Source organism: Maylandia zebra, linkage group LG16 (assembly GCF_041146795.1).
Source record: "Maylandia zebra isolate NMK-2024a linkage group LG16, Mzebra_GT3a, whole genome shotgun sequence".
NCBI classification, from domain to species: Eukaryota; Metazoa; Chordata; class Actinopteri; order Cichliformes; family Cichlidae; genus Maylandia; species Maylandia zebra.
Window position 1 is genome coordinate 22,473,498 of NC_135182.1, and position 26,545 is coordinate 22,500,042.

The 26,545-nt window shown below is 39.3% G+C and overlaps 1 protein-coding gene across 1 annotated transcript; it reads right to left on the minus strand.

The window, feature by feature from the left end:
- Positions 1–1,732: 1,732 nt before the first annotated feature.
- kcnj3a (potassium inwardly rectifying channel subfamily J member 3a) lies at positions 1,733–25,540 on the minus strand. Its single transcript, XM_004555410.2, has 3 exons — positions 23,988–25,540; positions 22,806–23,022; positions 1,733–3,592 (listed from the first exon to the last, which is right to left on the minus strand). The coding sequence occupies exons 1-3, from the start codon at positions 24,663–24,665 to the stop codon at positions 2,997–2,999; spliced, it is 1,491 nt and encodes a 496-aa protein (XP_004555467.1). The 5' UTR covers positions 24,666–25,540; the 3' UTR covers positions 1,733–2,996.
- Positions 25,541–26,545: the final 1,005 nt, after the last annotated feature.

Genomic DNA, 26,545 nt, shown 5'->3' on the forward strand with positions numbered 1-26,545 from the left:
TCTCAGTTCTCAGTTAACTCCTATGGCGATTGTCATTATCAATCCTGCACAGAAATCTGAAGTGATCATTTAAGTATGTAATTTTTAACAGCGTTCTCTGAATCTGCTGATTAAAAACACACAATACATGTCCCTCTGAGACATTTACAAAGAAAACAACTGGTTAATGAAATTGCTGTAGAATTTACCTGGAATACAGAGGCATCCTTGCTTTTCAGGAAAGATTTGCATGCATTTTGATATCGCAACCCTAAGCATGATACTACATTTTACACCAGTATTTGAACGTTTTTACACTTCACGTTAAATTACAAATGGAAATATAGAGAGCTTATACAAGAAGTTATGTGTCAAAAATGTTTCTTGTCATGCTGTGGCAAGTGGACCTTTTTTCATCTTGGAGTGGAAAAAGAATGGGGGTCATATCAATAGTCTCATCTTACACTCGGAAAGTAACGTATTTTCCCAAATGTCAAAGCATTCCAAAATTTAAAAAGAAAAGGTTGCATAGCCAAACTGAACACTCCCCAGACACTTTATTAGGTACACTTTTCCATGCTCAGAAATGCTTTAATTCTTTTTGGCATGGATTTAGCATTCCTCATAGATTTTGTTCTATAATGGCAGGGTAGCATCACACAGTTACAGCACATCCATTGATGTGAATCTCCTGCTCCCCCATATCTCAAAAGACCTCTATTGGATTACAGTGAATTGACTTAAACTTTGTGACATGGCATGTTATCCAGCTGAGAGCAGCCATCAGAAGATGGGTAAACTATGATCATAAAAGGATGGACAGGTTAGCAATGCTAAAGTTGTCTGTTTAAAATGATGCACAGTCAGTGCTAAGAAGCTTAAAGTGTGCAAGAACATATTCCCACATCATCACATCTGAACCAATGCTGAAATGAAGGATAGATCCATGCGTTTATGTTGTTTACATCAAATTATGTCCCTACCATCTGAGTGTTGCTACTGAATCTTAAAGAAGTCCAGTCGCTTTTCTTTCCTTAGATTACCATGACCTGGATGACTGAGAACCTTCGCAGACAATCATCACATCAGTTTTCTATTGTCCAATTTTGTTGTGAATTATAACCTCAGTTTTCTGTTCTTAGCTGACAGGAGTGAGACTCGGTGTGGTCTTCTGCTGCTGTAGCCCATCTGCTTCAAGGTTCGTTGGACTGTGCATTCAGAAAATGCTTTTCTGCATACTTTGGTTTTAGTGAGTGGTTATTTGAGTTGCTGTTGCTTTCCTTTGAGCTTTAACCAGTCTGGCCATTCTCCTTTGACCTCTCGCATCAACATGGTATTTTCACCTGGAAAACTGCCACTCAGTATTTTCTCTTTTATGGGACCATAACCCTAGAGATAGCTGAGTGGGAAAATCCAAGTACAAACATCATGCCACATTCAAAGTCTTGTCAAAGTTTAGTCAAAGTTCGAAGTCACTGCATTCTGATGCAAAGTTAAAATTTCAGCACGTTGTTTTGATCATTTCGAAGAACATTTGGGTGCATTTTGCTGCCATGCGATTGGAAGTGGCCAGTGAGTGTACACAGCTTTGGGTAATTCACATGGCAGTAGATGCAGCCACACAGGTCAGCTATTAACAGTAACGAAACAATGGTGTTGGTCTTCCATCGTTTTGACCGCCCTTAACACGGTGACATTTTTTCACCAACTCAGTAAAGTATGCATTATATCAAGTCAAAGGAGCAAGATGCTCAACAGTTACTTTAGATCTTTATTCCTGAAGAGATTGGGTATCATACAATGTCTTTGATGCATTTAGAGAAAACCAGATTTCATGGCATGGATTCAGTCAACAGAATGAATATGGGGCTGTGGTAGACCCTGTGGCTATATAAAGATTATAGTCATTATAATATTATTGCTTTCATCACAGAGGAGGAATATTATGGGCCCCTAAAACAAAGGTTATGATTTTCTTATAGGCCCGGTAAATCTAAATAGTAACACCTAAGTTGAAATTCTAAAGGAGTGTCTTGTATGACCACACAGGCCTACTATAGATTGTATTCTGTTATATAATGAAAAATGTGATTGCACAGTACTAGACTACTGCCCTAAGCAGTCAATTTAAAACAGAATGCCCATAAATAGGTTTTAATATCACAGGGTATAATATAATGATTGTTTTGTGCTTATCAGGAACAAATATTCAATCTTTCAACTTAAGTGTTACTTTAATAAGTGAAACTCATTGTGCCCAGTTCCGATAGGTCATATGAGGCTGATAATGCACTCCTACGTAAATGTAAAATGCATCATTTAGCAACATATTTTGTATTTGATCATCTAATAAATTCATAAAATCGCACATGGTAAAATAGTCTATATATGAAATGCCAAAAATACGGCTGTGAACAAACATGAAAATGGAAACAAGGTAATATAGTTAAGGCTAAACATCTTTGTCTATTACCTTTGTATAGCTAAGTCAATAAGAGAAGCATGCAGTTAACATAACATTGCCACGATTTTACATTAAACAACAAAAGCAATCAACTCAAAACAAATGTATGTGCCTGTCGTCACCACAAATTAGAACCATGTAATGTAGGTTTTCCATGTTGTAAATCATATGGCTTTGTGCAATTGTTCCACCGTCTGCAAATTCATTAATGAAATTCTTTTTGTAAAATAATATATCAATAAATGTCATGCCAGAAATTATTTAGATTCTGTTCTACATGCGCTGTTTCTTACATGCCAGATTGTGCTAATTGTACATCATCCTTAAAAAAACAACCCAAAAAAAATCAGAGGTCTTTCATCAGAGCATGTACACTTACATCCAGAGACAAATGTGCTCAATTCCATCCCCACACTTTATATAAGGTTTTTGTGCACATATTCTACATTTCGTTTAATATAAGAATATTGTCCATTAATAAATTAGGAATAGTACAAGGACTTCAGTTAGGGAAATAAAAGTGGATGGCATAATTTAAAATATGTTGCCTGCTTTATGTAAAGCGATCTGAATTCATCTTTCTAAGTTTAGGCGGCAGGTGTCCGTCCATCCTGCCCGCCCCTCCTCCAGCCAGTCGCTGCAACTTTGGAGGTAGGTCCGCCACTGACTTACTGATGGGCTCTGTGCTGATCTTGGAGGCCTTCCCACCCTGCTTGTCGTCAGAAACGCCAGGAACAGAGCTGATTCGCTGCAACTTCATGGGCAGGTCGCCAAAGCTGTAAGTCATCTCTGAGGTGGTGGAGCTCATTCTTAGTAGCTTCTTAGGCAGGCCGTCCCGCCCTGTGATCTTCTGGAGCTTGGTAGGCAGCTTGGTGGTGCTGTCATTGTCCTCCAGGGTCTCCAAGCAGTCCAGAGAGCTGTTCTTCTCCCCGCTGTTGCAAAGGGATGGAGCCATGAGGGGCGAGGAGAGAAGCAGGGCCTCCTCCTGTTCCTTCACGCTGTAAGGAGGGGTGGGCACCTCGAATGTAGCATGAAACTGAGAGTAGTCCACTTTAAAGAAACCTTCTTCCAAAGATATGACCGGGAAAAAGCGATGTCCCCACAGAACCTCGTCCTCGGTGTACGATGTCCTCGCTTGGCAGGTCATTCCTGTGACGAAAAGACAGAAGACCCTTTAAGTTTCACAAATTATGTGTCACTGACTTATAACAGTACAGTTAACCCCAAAAATTTAAATATGAAATATTTCAAGACTCCACTATTATACAGCAGAGCCCTGATTTAATTATGTGCTTGGCACTCTTCCATAAGAGCCAATATGTTATTCACCAGAGCTATTTTTAGATGACAAAGCAAACAATATTGCAAACAAAACTGCCTCAATGATTAAGCATTTACTGTATTACAGAGCCAGCTGCCTAAATAAAAAGCTTAATTGATTTTCCCTTCCTAAATGTGATGTTTATGAGCAATTTCCAAGCTAACATGAACATTAATTAAAAGTATAGTTGAGTAATTGGCTGCACGTGTTTTATAAGAATGAAAAAATAATAATTACAAAAGTCCAATTTTAATTAAAAATTATGATTAGTAAGGAACTTCCACTGCACCTGTCATGTATTCAAAGAGTACAGTGCATATTAATATTACATTTACTCTTTGGTTTAGCATCGTCTTCACTTATGGCAGTCCAGTACAAAAATACAGGAAAAAAAGACCTCAAATCCACTCTTATTCTACTTAACAGCTCTGTCCACGCCTTAGCAACTACAACAGATAGAAGTAATATTTCTTTTTAAGACATTAAAGGGGAATCAGATGTTATGCAAAGCACACATACACACACACACATACAGACAAAAAAATGTTCATTATCCTTTTTCATGACATTGTTAAGCCAAAACCAGCGTGACAATTTGGGTAAAAGTGCTCAATTCTGTCCTTTGGAGATTACAAATTAAACCACAATAGCCTTATTAGCATGTGTCTGGCTTGTGTGTGTACTTGTAACCATGCCTTGCAAATTTGGCACATGATAGCAGACTATTATACATTTGGAATAAATGTTCCCTCACTGGGGAATTAAAATCCTGCTTTAAAACTCCCCTCGCATCCTCAGAAACAAATTAATGCAATTAGAAAAATCCCAAGGTTTGAATTAAACAGCATTAAACATTTGTTTTCATCCAAAGTTATTGGATGCTTGTAAGTGATTACTCATCGTCATTATTCAGCAGTAGCTATCAAAGCCATGTGTGCATTATGTCACACTCCCCTGCTTACAGGAAAGCCTTTTCTATCCCAGCATAGTTAACATTCCACTGAATAAACAATTTTAATTTCTAGCTGAAAGTGAGTGCAGAAAAACTATAATTAGGTTTACATCTTGAACAAAATACTAAATTGGTTATATCACACAGCTGAATGGCTGGGACATTCATGTTAAAACTTGTTGAAATCCATCAGGAAATCAGCAACTGCGGTTCATAATTATCACACATTTTAATTACCAAACTAATATTGTTCTAGCAGCGACATTTGGGTCCAAACTAAGAGAAGCGCTTATTCACAGTGAGACACTGCTGCTGATTGCGAGGATGTCATCATCGAAACTAGCAGCATCTGCGATTCCGCCTGATTCCCAAGGTCATAAAATAATTCACTGATAACAGCTCTGTACACAATCACAGATGTGAACATCAAGTGCGTTTAGGGTATTCAGTGTATTACTTCTGCACTATTGCCTCAAAGTCCCCGAGCCTTTTGGGCATATACAAATGTGCTGCAGTGAATAAAGTGGGCAAAGCTAATGAGAACTGTAGGGCCAGAGCGATAGAGTTAAGCCTGAATGGAAATCTTATTGCATAGTGAACCTGTTAAATTTCCGCCAGCCAAAACACAGTCGCCATCAACAGGCGTGCAAACACCGATTGTGAGAAAATTCTGGTGGAAAATGCTTTCAGATTATAGCTTTTGACAGCTACTTAATCACCACCACAAATGAGCTGCACCTTCTTAATCAAACATGTCGCTCAGTGCTAATTGGACATTGATACTATATCTAAAAGACTACAACACTCTTTAGTTATTATTTTTTAAATCAAAGGAGTGAAAGGGGTTGCTACAGTAAAAACAAAATCCAAATAGCTTCATCTTACATCTATTAATAACACTATCGGCCCTGCAGATAGTGTAGGAGTTACTGTAAGACCTCTGTCTCTGGAAACCCATGAACCCTGCAGGCCTGGGGCCGAATCCCTGCTCAACCTGTTCCCCTTCCTCTCAACCCACTCAGCCCACTACGGCAGAAACCTCTCTGATGTCAATGATCTAATCCGCTGTATCATCCTTCAAGAACTAACAATAGCACCAGGCTTAATCAAGATCATTAATATAGATTTCAATTCCATACATTATTCAAGAACAGATACTTGAGCCATTGCATAATTGTAGACACTGTTGCATCAGATATGTACAATTGTGTTGCTAAAGACCTGCTGTTCTGCAACGCCCACATTCATATGGCCACACCATAACAGACACAGCAGTGATAATGAACTGTGCACCTCGACTTTCAGTAAGGCCAAGACACTGCAAATTTGTATGGAAATTTAAACATTATGCTGTGTATATCGAAGTTTCGTATCAGTTAGAGAGGCAGCCCTAGATCGAGTAACAGAGTGCAGTTACACAGCCTAAAATAGCAGCAGCAAGAAACCATAAAACCTCATTTAGATATTTTTTTTACAGTTACTATGTATCATTGCTAAAAATAGAAATCTACTCAAATGAGAATGCCCATATTGGATTGTACAATGTATTACTGGTAAAGCCTTATGTAACTCTTAAACACACGCCTGCCCAGAACTCAGCGTTTCTATGGAAACAAAACTGTAGAAATGTGTGCATGTGACAGCCATAAAGCTTTTTCTCTGCTTAGTTTGGTCAAAAGTAACAGTGACACAACACAAAAGTCTCTCAACAGCTGAAAAAAAAATGCACAACCCAACTGCTCAGAATGGATTTTCCACTGAGGACAGGCTCAGATCCTCAATATGGCTCCCGAGCCAGACCAAAATAGTTTTATTGTCACTGAAATGTGACCTTTTACAACACAAAACCACACAGCTCAAAAGTGTCTGCCTTTTGGTGAAGTGGGGAAAACATATATTCTGGTGACATCTCATCAGCGAAGCCCAAAACTCATAATACAAATGTCATTTTTAATAAAGCGCAGAGCAATTTTCTCATCCCCTTTCATCCATCACTCGGGCGGAATATTGCACTGTTTCCCTCGGATGATCTTTGCGGCACGCACGTTCTGTATCACACGAACGGGTCATAAATGCACGCGAAGCAGGGGTAAAAAAAAAAAAAAGAAGAAGAACACAACAAGCAAACGCACAAAAATAAACATATCTGTTGTGCTCTGTGCTGCTGGGAACAACAGCAGGACGTCACAGCAGAGAGGGGGAGAAAAAACACCTCTGATATGTGGTGTACAGTGTTGTCACTGAAACTTAGGTTTATTGATGTTACCAACACCTCTATGTCAAAAAAGTGAAAGCTAAAATAATTTTGTAGTCACAGTTTTTATACTGTATGCTTGATATAGTATAGGCTTCCCAGTTATACTGAGTTGGTACCACTGGAACTACGCTACATGGATTTTTAACCACTTCTGGGAAATTCAAATTCTTTTTATTCACCCCATCACTTCAAAAAGAACAAGTTGCAGTTAACATCCATGGCTGTCCTGATTAAAATATTATCTTTTCTTATTAAAATATGTACATTGTGAGAGAAATTTATAGGTGGATATGAAATATTAAAGCCACTATTTCAGCATCTGTGAAAATGTAAAAATAAATTGTCACAATCTCCCCTTCTGTTTCTGAGTTATAGCATTTAATAATGGTGAGAAAAGATCATCGCGCCACAATGAAGTTGATAAAATTCACTTATTCACTTCACTATTTCATCCGATCAAACATTTATGTGTAATTATTTCAGTTTCGCATTTACAGCCCAAAAGTTGTTTTGTGAAATGTCGTTAGCATCGAGGCATAAAAACGATGTGCTGTAACAATAATTTAACCTACCTCTATGAGTCATGACAGAAAAAACAGAAAATCAACATAATGTTTGAAATTTTTAATCCAAAAATCACTAAAACAGCGCTTTCCAGCTTTTCCAGTATTTAGATTTTTCTTTCTTTTTATGATTTTTATGATTAAAAAAAAGTAATTTGAATGTAGAATTTTTTAACTGTCCTTTGAGGAGACACAATGACTGACAGATTTATTAATTACACTAATAATCATAATAATAAATCAACCTGTGGTCAGTTTCATTCATTCTTCAGTTCATGTAAACAGAAAACCGTCAGGTTTCACCAACTCTGTTAAAGAAAAGAGAAGCCAGAAGAAACTAAGTGGGGGAAAAAACATCACTGGAATCAGTAAAGAGGCAATTCCTCATTCAGCCCATTAGGAGAGAAATTTGTAACTGTGTGGATCCATTACACTTCTAATTTCAGTAAATCGTTATCTGTTCCCTTCTGTGACTCTGTATAAGGCAATACCAGTATATTTCAAATCCTCTGTGGAGTGGCTCTTCTCTATAAAGTGCTCCGCAATAAGAGATTCTGAACACCCCTCTTACAGATTCTCTGGAAGACAAATCAGGGTCTTTTGGCTGTTTTATCAACAATACACAAGTTTCACAGAGGAAGACCTCTCTGTTATCGACTTACAACATCTTAAAAAAATGTATCTCTCCTTTTGTCTGATTTTTTTGGTGTGTGTGTGTGTGTGTGTGTGTGTGTGTGTGTGTGTGTGTGTGTGTGTGTGTGTGTGTGTGTGTGTGTGTGTGCGTGTGTGTGTGTGTGTGTGTGTGTGTCGATAATGCTGTTGCAAATTACTGAACCACCTCAAAGGCACTTATGCTGGCAGGCAACATATGGGGGAAGAGGGTAGACTCGGATCAAATTATTATCTGCTTTCAGTCCCTCAATTAACCTAAGCGAGTGGTACAAGAAGTGCAAAGTCCTTTAGTAAAAGTAGCCGTTCGACTAAAGACAAATACAACAGTAGAAGCAGAAGTCCCACATTGAACACCGAGCATCAAAACGCAGACAAAGTTAACGTCTGACTGCTGAACATAGTAAACAGAGCTAAAGATGATTTAGATTTTCCATCTCCACAGCTGTGAACTGATGTCATTGTTGGTAACATAATGAGTCCATCTGTTACATGCTTTAATTCTTACTTTATTATGTATCGCTGAAACAGGGGTAAAAACTGCATCTCTCTTCAGTTTTGATTGACAGTCTTTCAGATAAGAATCATTTCCCGTTTTACCTCAACATGCCAGTATATTGGTTGTTGAAAAAAAAGTGAAAGTCACAGATATTACTTAGTGCTGACTTTTATTGCACAGCTTTTTAAGAAAGATTATACATTCCCAAATCATTGCAACATTTAAACCAGTATTATTACCTGTGAACTTTTTAAAAAACATTTTAAGGATCTCTCTATTCATAAAAGTATCCCTACATTGCACAGTCTGTGTGATATATGGTATTTTGGGGCCTAAATTGAAACCCCATCAGAACCGCCCCCCCTTCAGAACAGGACTCACATGATATGTAATATTCATGTAACAGCATGAATAACATTTGAATAATCCTCTGCTGAACTCAGGAATGTTGCACAGATATAAAAATGCAGCTCATTAAAAGTAGATTTCAGAGAGGAGAGAACATGGAAAACAGAACGAGCATGCAGATCTTCTTTTGTCATCTCAGCAACAACCATGTTTGAAAATCAACTCACAGGTATTTTGCTAAACCCTGAGGAAATTAGTAGAGAGCAGTGAGATGTAGAGGCTGCCTGTGCCCTATCTGCACCATATTTAAAATATTTCACCGACTGACTCCACAATGGAATGAAAAAAAGAAGAACAGGAAATCGCGTCAAGAATAAGCTTTGAGATTTAGGCGCCCAGAAAGCCACCTCAGCTTGAGACTCTAAATAAATGCACTTTTGTGATAAGACAGAGCTAGCTTCTTCTCTGGGCTAACAAAGTGAAGCGGATTGACAGCAAAGATAAAATGGGTTCTTTGGTGACTGGAACAGAAAAGCACTGTAAACTCAGAGGCAGCCTGCCAGTGTTTCTTGATAGTAGCTGAAAAAAAACAAGACAAGTGGTATTCACAGACACGACGGTCTAAAAGAAGCTTATCCAGGCTGGAAAAGCTGCAGGATCATATCCGATTGGTACTCGGCTCCGTAAAAATCACCGCTGCAAATCTGCACTTGACACACTGAGGACAGAGTAGAGTCAAGGGGCAGACGTGAGAGCAGAGGCCTATTAATTTCAGCTCTGTCAAATTATCTAGGCAGAGTCTCGATCTAGATTTTCAAATAAATAAATCAGAGCTATTGTATGATTAAACAACCCACAGCCACCCGGCAAACGACACTCAAAATTGACGGCTATGTGAAAATGAAGGTTTATTCAAATGACTTCTCATCTGAGTGCTAGTCAGAAGAAGAAAAAAAAAGGGAAGGTGGGTGTCAAAGAGTTCTTCGCAACCTCATATTTAGTGACAAAATCACAAATAACCTCCTTATTCCTCGCTCACTCTCTGTCTGGCTCTCCCTTTCGCTCAGTCACTCAAATGGTTCTACACACACACACACAAACACCAGCGCAGTGCTGTCAGCAAAGTCCCCTGACAGTCTATCACGGCTGTGGAAACAGCTCAAGTGTTATGTATGAGAAAAACGCTAGCAAAAACAAGCATGAGAATCTGGACATTGCACACACACGGTCACACAACATTATTCAAGATTCAGCCTTTTATCTGTGCGCCACTCCTGTCAAACATTTGCTGCAGCCGAGGCTATCCGCATCACGTCTTTGTCTGCAACGCGCGATTGCGAGGTATAACAATTAATTCATAATAACTGCTCTGTTCTTCAATTAAATCAGGGAGGAGCATTCCCCTGTCTGTATTAGGTCATGAAAAACTGAAGAATATCAGAGGATGATGATGATGGATGCCATATCTGCTTGCTGAAGAAAGAGAAGTGCAGCTCATAGGTCTGAATAACATGTTTTTAGTTTGTCACAGCTATTTTTTTTGTAAAATTTGACTCTAGTATTAAATTTTTCCTGCAACACAATAAAATTTCTTATTTGATAGTGATAGTGCTATTGCGGCCACAAGTCCTGATCAGCTGTTTCTATGGTGACCACAATCAACTGGTAAACTGTAGAGAAATCCAGAAGCATTCAGTGACCTGTTTTTCACAGTTGGACTTTTCAAGGATGCAAATAAGTCCCCTCCCTTCATTAAATACTGTTTTAGTGCGTAATCCCTTTGTGAAGATGGCTTCAAGTTGCTTGCAGCTCTCAGATTCTATTCCAGCCCCACAGCGCGGGGCTCAGCAATGAGAACAAGAAGGAAGCTGATGGAGGGAAAAGGCAGGGGAAGTGCACTGCTATGGGGGAGGGGAGAGACTGGATGCTGTGGCAATTGCTTGAGTGTGGAGGCTGTTGGAAAGGGAAGGAAGGAAAAGGAATAGGAGCGGGGCTGCCAAGCATCTCCACGCAAGGTGGGGTGTCAGGCAGGCTACAGGAACATATGGCTGAGGGCCATTAACACAGCCAGAAGAGCGCATATTACCAAATGAAGGCAAAGCTGATACCGTCGTAAAGGGACGCAGTTGAGCAAAATGCCAATCAATGGATTTTCTTTAGGCCAAAAAACCTTTATTGTTCATACAGGAGAAATCACACTGAGTAGGTGTCCACACCAGCTGAGAATATGAAAGATTTGCTTCTCATTATAAAGTATATTGAGTTCAGAAACGATCAGAAAGCCAATTTCTTTCCTTAAAACAGACTGAATGAGTGAAAGAAGCTATAATCTCATATTGATCGCCACTATTAAATCTTCTTAAGTCATGAAAAGGAGTTACAGCTAAGAGGGGGGCAGACAAAAGAGGGATTTTCAAGCCTTAAGAGATCTCGCTTGGATGGTATTAAAAGGAGTAAAGAATCTCTATTGTTTTTTTCAAGTTTGTCACTTGAGCTTGAGAGCGCATTATTCCAGTAAACTAAACCATGTCTGAGCGGCAAAAATAGAAAGAGACATCCCAGAGGAGGGCCTTGCAAGAAGACAAGCCTTCAGAACAACATGTTCATGGGGCTCTGTGTTTAGGCCTCGGGATTGATTCACCTGCACTTCAGGGACGGTCACAGCTCCGCAAATCAATGCTGCGAGTGCATCACAACCTTCTTTGGGGTGATAACCTCTTAAACAAGCATAACAACGTAACACTTGCCCTGAGTGTCTGTCCTCTATTATGGCTGGAGTCATGTCAATGTTGAGGTCTCCAGTTTGTGTTATTAATAAAAAAAAAAAAAAGAAGTGTCCTCACAACAAAGTGGCACACGCATCTTCTGAGAGACAACATCTACTCAAACCAAGTCAGTTATTTCTCGCACTCGGAGTAGAGGCAAATATTGAGGTACTGCTATTTTATCGCGCAGGTTCATTCCAGGTCTGCCACCACACCTCTTCTACCAGTGATTTATTGCCATCCAACAGAGACTTGACAAATCCCTAAAGACACAATTACCGTGCTCACCCCTTGGGATGGCAGCATCTGAAAGGGATAATGAATCCGGTATGTCATAGCTAGTTCGTTGCAATGTCCATTATGAGGGGTTCAGCCCCAGAGCAATTATTGTATGTGCAATAGCCATAAGATGTTAATCTTACACGTCTTCCTAGAATATCCTTGTTTACCTAAAATTTGCAATGCTAATGTCGCAATACGACATGAAGGAAACGCATTTGTGCAGAGCAGCAGTTGCTACAGGTGTTGGACAAAATACGTTGAACACATTTTAAATATAACATAAGCAAATCAGCTTTGAAATAAATCTGTCTGATGCCTATAAAGCTTAGGCTACGAGACGCTCTGACTTGTTTCTATGATGAATATGAAGCTTCAGTTTTTCTTGTTGTTGTAATGGAGTGAAATATATTGCAAATAAAACCCAATTACCCAATCCAGTGCAACTACAGCATAATCTAGACTCAGACTTTAGCTGAACCAACACCTCTCTGACATTCTCATAAAATGAAACGGTTTGCTTCATAAAGTTAGTTCTTACTGTGGGACTAGTGTGACGCATTGCATTAAATTTATATAGAACTTTGTGATTCTGTGTCATTTCTTTTTTCTTTCTGGATGTGTCACAGCTACAGATCTTTGAAGTTATTCATTTCAAGTGAGAAATACATGCAAAACCTGATTCTTTACTCAGGTACAATAAAGCAGTTTACAGTAAAGTGGCTTTTGAAATACAGTACATAAATGAAAACACAACTGAATTCATTAAATATTAATGCAAAGTGAAGCTATACTGTAGGTAAAGTTTATATAGGAAAGTCTCATTGAAAATATTTAAAGTTAAAGCTGAAAGGCATCCAACACGTGGTTTATCTCCTCAGCTGCACAGGTGGATCTCTGCGGGGACAGACACCTCTCTCAGGAGCTCTCACCCCGAGCACGTTAGATTTAATTGGAAAGCCTTGCTCTCACCTGAGCTGCGACTCTCAACTTCTCCACCGAACCCACTTTAACCCTTTGACCCGCAGGCCCGAGACAGGGAGCATGACACTGAGATGAGAGGACATGCTCTCGCTTCAATGACTCAAAATGAATTATGGTCAGCTCCTCTGATCTTTCACAGCTGGCTCATAAACGGGGTTTGCGTCTGTAACTGACGTCAGGTGACCCCAGACCTCCGGGGCAATGGCCTCTTGCTCATATGAATGAAACTGTGAGGCCTCTGGCGTAAAAGAAAGGTCTCAGTGTTCATTTCAATTACTGCTGCTGCTGATGATAAAGCACAGATCAAGCCATGACATTGGCTGCTCTGTTAATCAGTGGCAATGAATGTTCCCAATTAATTATGCTGGCTGGCTTTACCACTAGACAGAGTCTACATCAAAGTGATTATTACTCTTAATTTCATTTTCCAAGTATGTGTATTTGTTGCACAACAACTTAATTGATGATATTATATAACTTAATAGTTTTTCCTCCACACAAATCAGTATTCATTGTTGTTTATTTACATAAAATGAGTGCCAAGCCTTTTTAATTCCTTTTTTATTACTGATTCCACAATCTGATGATAAATCTCGAGCATCTGTTTATGTAGACGAATCCAAATGCTAATATTTTCTGCATCGTGTTTTAAAACTTTAACGCATGCCCAAACACAAACTTCATTTATAACAGACACACTGCTGTTCCAACAAACTGAAGGTAGAAGATTCATCATTCAGGGCTGATCTCTCCAGTCAGTATTTATACAGTATTTATGCATACAAAAGCACATGAATAAACATTAGTAGCTGCTCCAGTCTATAAGCAACCACCCCTGCCACCTACACTCATTTAACAAAAAATGAGCAGATAGCTGGGTTATTCTATTTTTTATTCCATAACAGTAATTCATGACAAATCTTTGTAGCAGTATGAAAAAGAGGGGGCCGAAAGAAACCTTTGCAAACAATCCAAATCAATGCACAACTTAATCGATGAAAAGAGAGTGCTTTTGATGTTTTACCCATAATTTCCTTCATTATCGGCCTCAGAACCAAATCAAGAGATGAAGCGTGATTCAGTGTTTCATGTACGACACAGAGGAAAATCATTTCGAAACACTGAGATCATTAGTTAGTGCAGTAAGCTGAATGCGTTTGTGCCCGCGGTACAAAAGTGATGCGTCACCAGAAGAATGAAGCAAAATCTGAGTGAAAACTGAGAAGAAGAAAAAAAGTAATCCAACCAACTAAATGACATCTAAGAGCACCGAGTTCATCATGAAGTATAAATCCTGAAGAACCTTGGCAACTGTGCTTAAAAACATTTCTAAATATGACCTATATGCAGCACTCTATGAATTTCGCAACAAGTATAATGATCACACTCCACAAATTTGCATGAAAGTCACATCTCTCTGAAAAGATAAAGAGTTTATGCTGATGATACACTTTATGCTCATGAATCACTGCTTTTCATAGCCGATGAGTGAATTTAGAAACACTTTTCGGAGGTTTGCGAAGATTTCAACACTGTTTTGCCGCCATGTTAGACTGAAAACATAATACAAAATTTCAGGGACAGACTAATGTGCTGACTTTCACTTCTGTAATGAAAATGAGGCCCCACGAAATAAATCATTAGCTTGTTTATCGTTATTTATTACGTCTCTAATCTGAAAAGTGCATGGTCTTAAATTACATAGATGCACATTAGCTCCGTGGGAAAGAAAAAAACACAGCATTCGCACAGGAGCGCTGTGGAAATCATGAAATACATTTATTCGCAACACACTAATGAGTTTCATGGCTACAGCAACCTAAACGTCTGTTACTGGCAGCTACAGTTTATTTTGAGCTCTCAAGATTCACCTCCACTAACGAACAGATTGCCTCTGGCTCGGTATTTAAGCCTTCGTAGTGCTGAGCAGCATTACTGGTGTTAATGGGACACTTATCTAAACTTCTGATGTATTTTAAGACTGCATGTAGTAGTTGTGATTCATCTGGCAAGTCAAACTCAGGTCACCATCCGCGCTGCAGCAGAACAGTGAAAATGACCTGCAGCGCTATTAATATGTCATTATATCACAATTTGTTTCTATTTTTCTGACATTCAAGATCAACTTTTTTATATATATTTAGAACAATACTTGTCATTTGCTGTGCTGCACAACAGCAGACGTGCGGCATGTCATACCAGGAAAAAAGTGTGGCTGCATTGTATTTAGGTGGGCTGGGTTTGGGGCCCTGCTATTGTGTATGCTGGCTGCCTGGTATGAGATAAACTGTTGCCCATGAAGAGTATGATTTCAGTCAATATGGGTGATGCAAGGTATTATATGGTAAAAGATAACGGGAGTCATACTGGAAATCATGTCAAAAAGAAAAATAACAGGGTTAGCTATCAGATTTTTTTAAAAGCAGCTCTGTACATTCATATTCTGTCTGGTGCCTGTATTATATTCTGATGCCTATACTTGTTTAGCACAAATAGTAAATGAGCTGGTTCTTTTATAGCACGTTTCCACTTGCTCTACTTTCCTATCTAGCATTCACACACACTTCAATGAAAGCACTGGAGAGCAACTTCAGTTCAGTATCTTGCCCAAGGATACTTCAGCATGCAGACTGGAGCAGTCTGGGATTGAACACCAACCTTCTGAGTTGTAGTTGACCTGCTCTACCTCCTGAGCTACAGTCATCCCAGTCCCAGCCTGTAGAAACTACATTTATGTAAAACTAACGTGAATTATTTTCTTGAAAAATATGTTCTTTCTGACCTGTGATTATATGTGACACTCGTTTTAAAACACATAAACAGATTTTTCAAGAAAGGGCTGGTTCAGTTCTGCACCTCATCTTGGAGGTAATTTAAGTGGATGGTTGAGTGGAAGGATTCAAAGTGAAGGGCTTTGACACTAGAGTTTGCATCCTGCATATCTTGTTGTTCAAGCCACTTTAAAATTATTCTGTATGAAAGCAAAACCACGATCTTTCCTCACATTCAATTAATCCCAATGAGTGGTTGCACGTTCATCAAACTATACAGCCCGTACTGCAGACCAGGAGCATGCCTTGCAAGTTAACAATTTGCTGATGTTAAAATGCATTTATAGAAAACAATCAGAGTATCTTTGTTTATTTATTTTTAACTAATTTCATATTTGAGGTAAGTTCATAAGTAGAATATTTTCTGTCATTTCATTTCCTCCTTATGCAATTCCTTTTAATTGAGTTTTATGCATATATTGCCGCTTCACAATAACAGTCATGTCAAGGTGTTTAATATCATAAGGTAAGTCCCTGCCCAACTAGAGCTAAACTCTAAGGGATGAGCCTGTATGATCAAGCACTTGGCAACTGTGGGAAGGAAGAACTCCATTTTAACATAAAAAAAACCCTCTAATAGAACCAGGCTCAGGGATGGGCAGCCATCTACTTCAAGAAACAAAAATGAGAGCACAGAGATACAGAGTCAAACATTAATGCCGGCAGAGAGAAGACAACATTAAACGCAAAAGTCCAAAGGTGGTGTAGAAACACATGAGTGAAAAATGGTGACAGAAGAAGGAAGGTTCAGGGCATCATGGGAAGTCCCCGACAGAGCCTATTGCAGTGTAATTAAGCCATGATTTAGGGTGACCTGATCCAGCCCTAACTATAAAAGGGAAAGTTTTAAGTCTAATCTTAAAAGTAGAGAGGCTGTCCATTTCCCAAATTCATACTGAGCCAGTTCTTCACAGAAAATGAGAGGAACTTTGTAGCTGAAGGCCTTACCTCCTATTCTACTTTGAGAATGTCTGAAAACCACAAGCCTGAAATCTGAGAGCAAAGTGCTCTATGGTGGGGTGTTATTGAGAATGATTTCAAATTCAGTTAGATAGGTCATACAAAAGGCCTGAGTCAGGCATAGGTAGATGATAAATGACAAAGAAAACATTTTTTATGTGTTTGTTTGTTTTTGATTGGATATATAAGAGTAAAACATTCAAATGAATTATAACTCCTTTTAGGTCTTTGTAAGCTAACATGAAAGATTGCTGCCACTCCTCCTCCTGGGCTTATGCTTCAAGACACTTAACAGTTAGTATAATGTGAGGGGTTTGATTCATTTAAACTAATGTATTATTCCTGCCATTGCCAGGTTTCTGTAAAGCAACATAAATCACAACTGAACAATTATAAAATCATTTACTCATAAGCATTTAGAAGAGAGAAATCTAATGATTATAAAACCATATTTCATTGTTTTGCTCTTTGGTGCTGTTTCAAAAGTCATTTTTAATGTCATTTTTTGTGTTGATCTATTGTAGCTGATCTGGGAGCAGTCACAGTCTCTGTGAGGATGAGGTTTTGGAGGGATAACAATAGAAGGGAAGCTGCAGAGAGGAGCGTAAGATTGCAAGTCTGCTTTACAGTCCAAATTCTGGAATGTCGGGTTTTGGGGAAGTTTTACGTATTCAGCCATTCTTCTAGAAATGGGAGCAGCACCATCCAAAGTGGGATGGATCTCTCCTAATAAGACCAGGTTTTCCCCAGAGAGTTTGTCAGGTGTCTATAAAGCTCACATCATTTTCTGGACATGATCTAGACAGCCAGAGGTTGAAGGACAGCATGCAGCTGTACACGTACACAATTATAAATATATATTTTAACTCAAAAGTACAGTTTTTAAATGTAATGTTGCTGAAACAACAAAATATTAAAAAAAAAAAATCTATCTGATCGAGAAATCACTCATCTTTGGAAAAAAGAGTTTATTACAGACAAATGGCTCTTTCCAAAATAAAAGCTATACTATACGCTTCTTCTGGGCTATATTCTCAGCAGCATATTAAACATATCAGGTCCCCATAAGGAGAATCATGTGCTAATGGCTGTCTAAATGACTCGGGTAAAGTTTGTAGCAGGCATGCTTGTTGTTTTTGTCTGCTTCCACTTGTCTTTGCACTAGGATGATGTCGGTGTAAATGTGCAGTCATATATATTGTGTTCCCACTAGTGCTGTCAGCGTTAATCTTGTTAAAATGACATTAACGCCATAACGCCGCAAATCTCCGTTTAACGAGTAACCGCGGATCGCCCCGTGCATTGGGCTGGACGGCGTCAACACGTTAACAAGCTAACTGCGCTAACGCACTGGCGTGGCACGTCCAACATACTGTTTTACTTTCTAATGTCCATGACACGCTTACCATCAGGGTCATACTTCACATGAAAACCAAAATAGTTCCAAACGCCAGATCTGAATGAGGGTGTGAGAGGTTCAATTTCGGCTAGCGTTGAGGCAGCTGCCATGTTGCAACTAGCTTAGCTTCAGCTTGCGCTGCGCTCAGTGGATCTGCGCAGATCTGTGCAGATCAGTGCAGCCTAGGCGGAGTAGTCGAAGGCAGATCCACTGAGCTCTCAACACAGACAGCATCGTCAGAAGGAAAGTTGATAAAATAAATTTAAAATTTTGTATTGTTCGATACATATGCGTACCGAACCGAAAGCACTGTATCAAACGGTTCAATACCGATACGAGTATTGTTGCACCCCTAATATATATATATATATATATATATATATATATATATATATATATATATATATATATATATATATATATATATATATTTTTTTTTTTTTTTTTTTTTTTTTTTTTTTTTTTTCTCAGCAGGTGTGTCACCAAGTGGGGAAAATCAATTGTGGTTATATGGGCTATTCTTGCTGCCCTGTTTTCATCATCGCTTCTGTTTTCACACACTGTCATCCAAATTGTGGACTTACTACTTTTTTCCAATGATTTATCTGCCCACATTGTCCAAATCAATCCGCCCCTGTTCTTTTAATTCTTTGCGATCTGTCAATCTCCCTTTCGAGCTGTCCTGACACCCCTCGTCCCTGTCGCCAACTCTTTGAGGTTGTCCAGAGCACCTCATCCAAAGTCTCGTCACTCATCTGCTTACTCTGCCTTCATCTGAGACTCACTGAAAAGGACTTTAATTTTGCATATTCAAATTTTTTTGTGAAAAATCTTTTTTTGTTGATTCCATTATAAATAGTATACTGCTAACTAATTCTAGTAGTAAATAAAGAGAAAAAATAACGTGACCACTAATATCTTCGGTTATGAAAAAATACAAAAAAACGACAATCTAAAACTTTATGTATATTTATATGTATTATCAGATAAATAAATTGAGACTGTAGGCAGGATGGCTTTGTTGCAGTCTTGCTGTATTAACAGTTTCTATGAGACAAACTCTGAATAATCACAAATGGACAGCGAGTGTAAACGGCCACTAGACCACTTGCCAGGATTGATCTGGGACTCAATAGACCCTACGTCCTCTGAAGGGTGTTCTCTGCTTTCTCTGTATTATTGCAGGGTCTTTATCTTTAAATATAACACACCTTGAGGAAACTGTTGTTGTGATTTGGTGCTATATAAATAAAATTGAATTGAAATGAATTGTGCAAATACTATTGTGTTCTGAGACAGCCTCAAAAAAGGCAAAACAAAACAATACACGGGATGTATTAGTGCAGGATATGGTAGTCCTTTTTCTCACTACCCTAAATAGCTGGAATAACCCGTACATCTTGAGCCATTTAGGGTTTTTTTTTGCTCAACCTTGCTAAATAAATTTTTTGCTTCACTGGCGACAGACAATAAATTTGACCTTCTAGCGGAAGTGATGTAGAAAAAATCAGAGCACGATTGGTCAGCGAGACACCTTGGAGACACATAACGACACATGACACAGGTCTATGGTGACTGAGCCACGCTTTTCACACCTAATTACTCTTCAGTCTGACTGTTCGAAATGCATCTTCACATCCAGTTTAAACAGAGTCCAGCATGCACAGAAAACGCTTAAGCATATAATAATCACTTTTTCCTGCAGACCCTACCTTATTGAAAGTGAGCAAATATTTCTGCCCTACAGTCTTAGTCTATCACAGACTGTGCATTTAATGTCAAATGTATAATCACATATGTACAAAATGTTATCATTACTCTAAAAGGACAAAATGCATTTGTATTTATTAAGCATTGGAGTTATACCAGAGTCGCAAACATCAAATATTAGCTGGTTTATAGTCATTACTTGTTATCCACTCCTGCTGCAATAAATTCCTCCTCTTTGATCCAAGCACCTGTCAGGCCTGCAGTGCTCGAATAATGCTGAAATAACTAAGCCGGGTATTATTTTACAGAGATCCAGTAAGTAATAGGTGGATGAAGCACACACAGACACAGAGCCTGACGCGTACTGCTCTGTAGCCCATCACACTGCTAAAATTTCTTGCTGGGAAGTAAATTGGTGTGTGTTGCTTCTATTGATTGTTTGACATTATTCCTGTTAGCGCCATTAACTCATCTAAAACTTGTTACTACAAGCCTATGCTGTTTTTTTCTAAAGCTAGTCTGCTCTTCTGGCAGCATGCACAGTACATTAACTGCAATTTATCCTCTGGAGCACAACTGGTATTACTGCGGAAAAGAAAAAAGATAGGATGCCACGAGACAACCTACACGTCTCATCTGGAAGCTGTATCACATTGAGGCAGTGATTAAAAACACCTTAGGCTCTTGTTTAAAAGAGAAGAGGGTAGGCTTGTGCCTTTTTGCACAATGTAGGGGTTTTCTGAGGTTACAGCAAAATAGAACAATTCTGAGTTCCTTCACGCTCTTCTTTTCTTCTTTTGTGCGGAAAAAGAACTGACAAAATATTTTCGTGTGATCTAGAGGAACGAAAGGTTAGTGTGTCAAAAAGGGTACAGTGTTGTGTCTGTTATTATCTAATGGGAAGCCCAACAGCCCAGTGATGGCGAGGCTTTAATCTGGAGAGTATTTTAACTCATGTTCCAGACAGTGTTTTTCCACGCATAACAAGAGAGAGAGAAAAAAGAAAATAGTGGGGAGTTGGGCAGCTTCTTCACTAGTAAACACCAAGCCTCATAAATATTTCATCTTATTCTTTCTCTGCTGTATCACCTGTTCTGGAAAGCACTTTATGGAAGAGTAACGCCTCTGTGTGCTTTTCACATTTCAGAGGAGAGTCTCCTTGATGCCAGGTGGTGTCAACAACTGGAAATTAGATTCATGTTTAAAAAACATGTTTACCCAATTTATTACCAAAATGATTATATGATTCCTATACCATAAGAATATAAAAAATATCTAAGTTTAGGTGCAGTGCTGCAATCCTGAATACTTAAGGAGAGGTTGCCATGGAAACAGAGTTACACTGGCCAGAAATGAAAGCGTCTGAGGATTTAGACTTTCACTGTACATCAATTTTTAACTATAGATTGTTTCTACATCACCCTTCTCACCAACTTCACGTAACCGCAAGTGCTCCTCCATACAGACACTTCTGTGGAATACAAACGTGAGCACAACAATCCCCCCCAAAAAACACACGGATGATGCGATGACACATGCTTCAGCGACAGCGTAACGCTATAAATATCTGCAAATATAACAATGATGATTTTTATCGCATTGCTACACTGCAGATTTGCCGCACTTGCTTAAAACAGCGAGTTTTAGTTGTCTAGCCAAATGTGCGACAGTCACAAAAGATGTACAATCACAGCAAGATGAAAGATTAAGATTTAGATCATTTTACACCAGATGTTTAGTGATTATTTATTTAATTTATAATGAGACATCCTCAATTTGTCTTTCACAGAATTAAGTCTGTACAGATGCTGCGTACTGGAATATATTAAAACGTAATACAAACTGCAATATATTAACACAACTCAATAATGTGCAGCGCACTTTCATCTATGCAACATGCCAGTGAAATGACGAATCATAAATACTGCATGCCCTGAGCTGGAGGGTCACAGTGAGCTCAATCTTTGATACAACTGCAATAAATTGCTATCATGATTATCTATCAGGAATTGAATGTCTATGCTAATTACTGTCTGCAGTGTTGGCCTGCAAGCTTCCCTGTCACATCTCCATATGCTGTTTTCTCTGAACCAGCCTATTACAACTGCTCCTGTGTTCACTCTGTAACACTGAGGGAGCTCGCCCCACTCTTACTATAGCAACTGTGTCAAATAAATCGTCGAATTTAAAATGACCACGGTGGAGAATTTTACTCGGGGCATTGCTCATCTTGTGGAAATGGAATTCCCCTAATTCTAAAGGGACCTTAGAAAGCAAATTATCATGCCCTCTGAGAACAGCAGCCAAGAGGTAAGAGCTGTTCAGGCACAAAGACGGAGGAATGGAATTTACTGCAGATGACAAAAAGAAAAGGTGTAAAACCAAAACGGTGACCTGCTAGAGCTTCAAGTGTTCTGCACTTAAGTGTGGTTTAAAATTCTGCCTAACTTCTCAAAGCACACAAGGTGTTAAAATTCATTTAAAGCCTGCAGACAAAATTAATCATCAGTGATTTATAAATGCCAACCACTTTCATTATTAGCAGCTCTGTGTGTTTGCCAGAGAAATAAAAATCAATGAATTGCAATCAAGAGGTCAATACCAAGTCCATTTGGATGTCAACCATTAACACCTATGAAGAAGCTCAATATTATCCATTTCTGTTACAGAAACACATCAAAGTACTTTAGCACCATTAAAAAGACAATCCAACATGCTCCTATACTGAAGATGTAGACTGCAGCTATGACTTGAAGTAAAACAGGCTACAAGCTGTCATTTTCACCACAGCAAGCCAACAAAAATGCATGTTTGCTCTTACTCACCTGTGGTCTCCACTATTCCTTCTAATATAACCACAATTTCAAACTGCTCTGTTTGCATGGACCTCTGGGAGAGGTCGTAGAAGGGGCTTTTGGTGTCAATCACATGGCAGATCGTGAGTGGTGAGACGAGAAAGAGCTGATCTGCTCCGGTGCTGAAACCCACGTCCAACTCCAGCTGATCCAGCGGAAGAAACTCGCCTTCGGGGGTCTGGCGAGACTAAAGAAGCATACAGAAAGTGACAGAGAACTCTTCAGTAGAGAGAAGGAAGGGGTAAGACAGCTATCCACAGCTTATCAAGAGCCTTTGTGTAAGCTTTTCACATTTTATATGCAATCAGATCCAACCAGTCTATCAGGAAAATTACTACAATTTTCTTAAATTAAGGCAAAAGAAGGACACATGCTCTGAGAATATCCATTTTAGCATAGATTGGAGGTGTCACTGACTCTTTACATGTGTAATTAAATAAACTGGATTTAGTTTGATCCACTTGATCAAAGTGGATTCACCTGCATTAAACTCACCTGCCGTGGCTTATTTGCCCCTATGGAAAAACGAACAAACAAAGCAAAGCAAAAAAGCAACTGTCATCATTTACTAACATGGATGTTGTTGCAGTGTGGCGTATACGTCTTTAATGTGATAGAAGCTGCAGGGTTTTTTTGCAATGTTTCTGCTGTATTGTCAGCATACTCTTGTCTGTTGTTATGGTAGTGGATGTACATTTACATTATGGAAAGTGTTTATGAAGCAAAGCAGTAAAAGGCATGGGAAGTGACAAATAAGAATATTCTTGCGTAGAGAAATGAACTCATGGACACACAATGTTATTACTAAGGTGCAGGCCGCTTGGAAAAAGTTGCCAAATTATTTTTTACTGTTATTGTTCTTTTTGTAATTGTATTACAATTCCTGGAAACCATATGCCTTTTGTGTTTTGATTTAGGGTAGGTAATGATCTTCCTGGAGTTATGTCACAAATGTGGTGTAACGTGCATCCACTGCAGTCTATGAAATTTGGAAATACAAATGAGGATTTGTCCAACAGATGCCTCGCGGCTCTATGAACAGTTAGGAGTAGGCTTAAATGTCAGTGTGTAGGCCTTTCTGTATCAGTTTTCTAAACAATGAGGTGAACTATGAGAAACACTGGGGACAAACCCAAAAGCATCATCACTCACTTTTAGCAATTTGCAGCGGATCTGTGCAGAGACCATATGGCTGTTACGCAGGTTCCCGACCCTGAACATGAGAGTTAGTTTTCCATCTCGCATAGAAATCGCCGCATGTTCACTGAACATCAAAGTCTCGGCCCTTTTCTTGGGCTGAGACATCTTGATAAACATGCAGCCGATCAAAAATGCATCGACGATCGATCCGAGGATCGACTGGAAAAGGAAGAGAATGATCCCCTCGGGGCATTTGTCTGTAATGTATCTGTAACCATATCCTATCGTGGCCTCGGTCTCTATGAAGAAGAGAAAGGCTGAGGGAAAGTTATAGACATTGGCCACACATGGAGTGTACTTATCATTGTGGGCTTTGTTGAGGTCTCCTCTGATGTACGCGATGAGCCACCACATAGAGGCCATGAAGAGCCAAGCGACTGTGTAGGTGAGGATGAAAATAAATAGATTCCAGCGCCATTTCAAATCTACTAGTGTTGTGAATAAGTCTGAGAGATATCTGCTGGTTTCACCACCCAGGTTCCCATGCTGGACGTTACATCGCCCGTTCTTGTCCACGAACCGCTGCCTCTTCTTCTTTTTCTCTGGGGGAGGCTGATTGAATCCAGACCCGCTAGATGAGGTGGTCACTACCTGATAATCGTCCCCAAATTTCTTTCGAAGTGCAGACATACTACGATGACAGCAGCGAAAGAAATAACAAATGATTCAATGTTGTTGTTTTTTTTTTTTAAAGTCTGGCTTTTAGTTGCTGCAGTCGTTAGTGCCCGTGCGCAATGTCTCCTTTTTGGGAAATAAGGCGATAAAAGTGCGATGTCTTCTCCCGAGTTAGACTTGCATCGTCCTCTTTCGCCACACACTACTGTTGCTACACTCTACAGCCATGAAATATCAATAATGGACGACCAGCTTACAAACCCCAAAGATAGAAGCCATGTGAAAAAAAATAAAATAAAATAAGCGACGCACAGGATAAGGTATCCAAGCGCGCCAGTCGCAGTCCAGGTTTTAGAGGTTTATCAGTTGCAGCGTCGTGGATTACTCATCGCCAGTGAAGGTTGGGGGGCTATATCGACTTGTTCAAAACTGTACTCACGAAGTAAGTTTTCATTGGAAAGTTCAAAATCCTTAAGTGGTCTATAAAAGACAATTATCTCTGCGTAATTAGTCTGTGGAAACGGTTTCCAAGATGAAAACGCTCTTTGCGCACTTGCGGCTGTGTTGGAGATAATTCGGTTTCCAGTCCTTCCTTTGCGATCTCTACACATAGAAGATAAATTGCGCCCAAGTATATGACTGTAAAAAATGACGAGCTGGAGGAAGAAAATCACTGTCCCACTGTCGTCATTTGCTGCTGCGCGCATCGACGCTGTTTGCCTGGTTCTTTTCGGGCACCTTTTCTCCTCTCTTAGAGAAATATCGACTGGATTCTCATAGTTCAGCGGCAGAGATCCACCAGATGCTCTTTTGGCTGCTTAAATCATTCTTTCCCTTCGATTTCCCTGTTCGGCTCCTGCGCACTTCCACGATTTCAGTGATGCACTCACTGTTGCCTAGTGGTACTACAAAGACAGACAATTTGGAGGAGGAGGGAAGAGGATTCGCCTGATTTGACAGGTTTTTTTTTCGGGTTTTTTTTTCAAGTGATCAAATATGGGAAATTGCAGTCGAGATGTCTTGATGACTTTCAAATAATTGCACCGAAAGCAACATTTTAGACTCCAATAATGGAAGAATGAACCCCTGGCTTAGAGATAGATTGCCAATAACAGTTATTAAGGATATTATAAATGCCTTTTGCGTGTTTTAAAAAGCTACATTTTCCTCCTGCAGCTTATCTCTATTTTGCAAAAAATAAAATAAAATAAAAAGTTGCCAAACTAATGCTCATTAGTCTTTTTAAGCAAGTAACCAGTTTAAGGAAAAATCGTCCCAATGCCAGTGAACATTTTGAAATGTTTAGTGGCTATTCTTCTGGGTCACCTGTACCGACAGCCACAGCTGACCCCCACATTCATCGATCCCATGGGTGACTGCACCCGATCTATGCTACACACTAGATCTCTTAACAGAGTAACACCTTCAGCGGTGTAGTTGCTGTCACTCCCAGCAAACTCTTTTAGATCTCAGGAGGACAAAAAAGCTGAAACCAGAATTCACCCATCATATTACCAAGATCAAGGCCACGGGGGAATACACCCACACCATAGTTACCCAGGCTTTCTCTCAAACACATGAAGCAGGGTGAGCAGCCTAAAACAAACAGCTTGTCTATTGTATCTCCATCTCTATTATTTTCTATTTTATTTTTGTGATTATGTCTTTTTTTCTTGCTAAAATCACAATTACCCCTATCGAAGTCAATGATGTGTGCCTCTTAGATATTAAAGCATTAAAGCAGGATACACACTGCATCATCAGCGCAACAGCAATGTGGATTGATTCGGCTGTATTCATTTTCACCCCAGAAAGAGTAAATAGATCAAATGAATAAATCACCTTCTGAATCAGGCCTGACAGTCACCTACACATCTTGTTGCATCCGGTGTAGT

Coding starts and splice junctions, on each gene's coding strand:
- kcnj3a (XM_004555410.2), bottom strand. CDS start 24,665: ATGTCTGCACTTCGAAAGAAATTTGGGGACGATTATCAGGTAGTGACC. Junction 23,023..23,987: donor TCCGCTGCAAATTGCTAAAA/GTGAGTGATGAT, acceptor ATGCTTCTTTAG/TCTCGCCAGACCCCCGAAGG. Junction 3,593..22,805: donor AGGAATAGTGGAGACCACAG/GTGAGTAAGAGC, acceptor TTTTCGTCACAG/GAATGACCTGCCAAGCGAGG.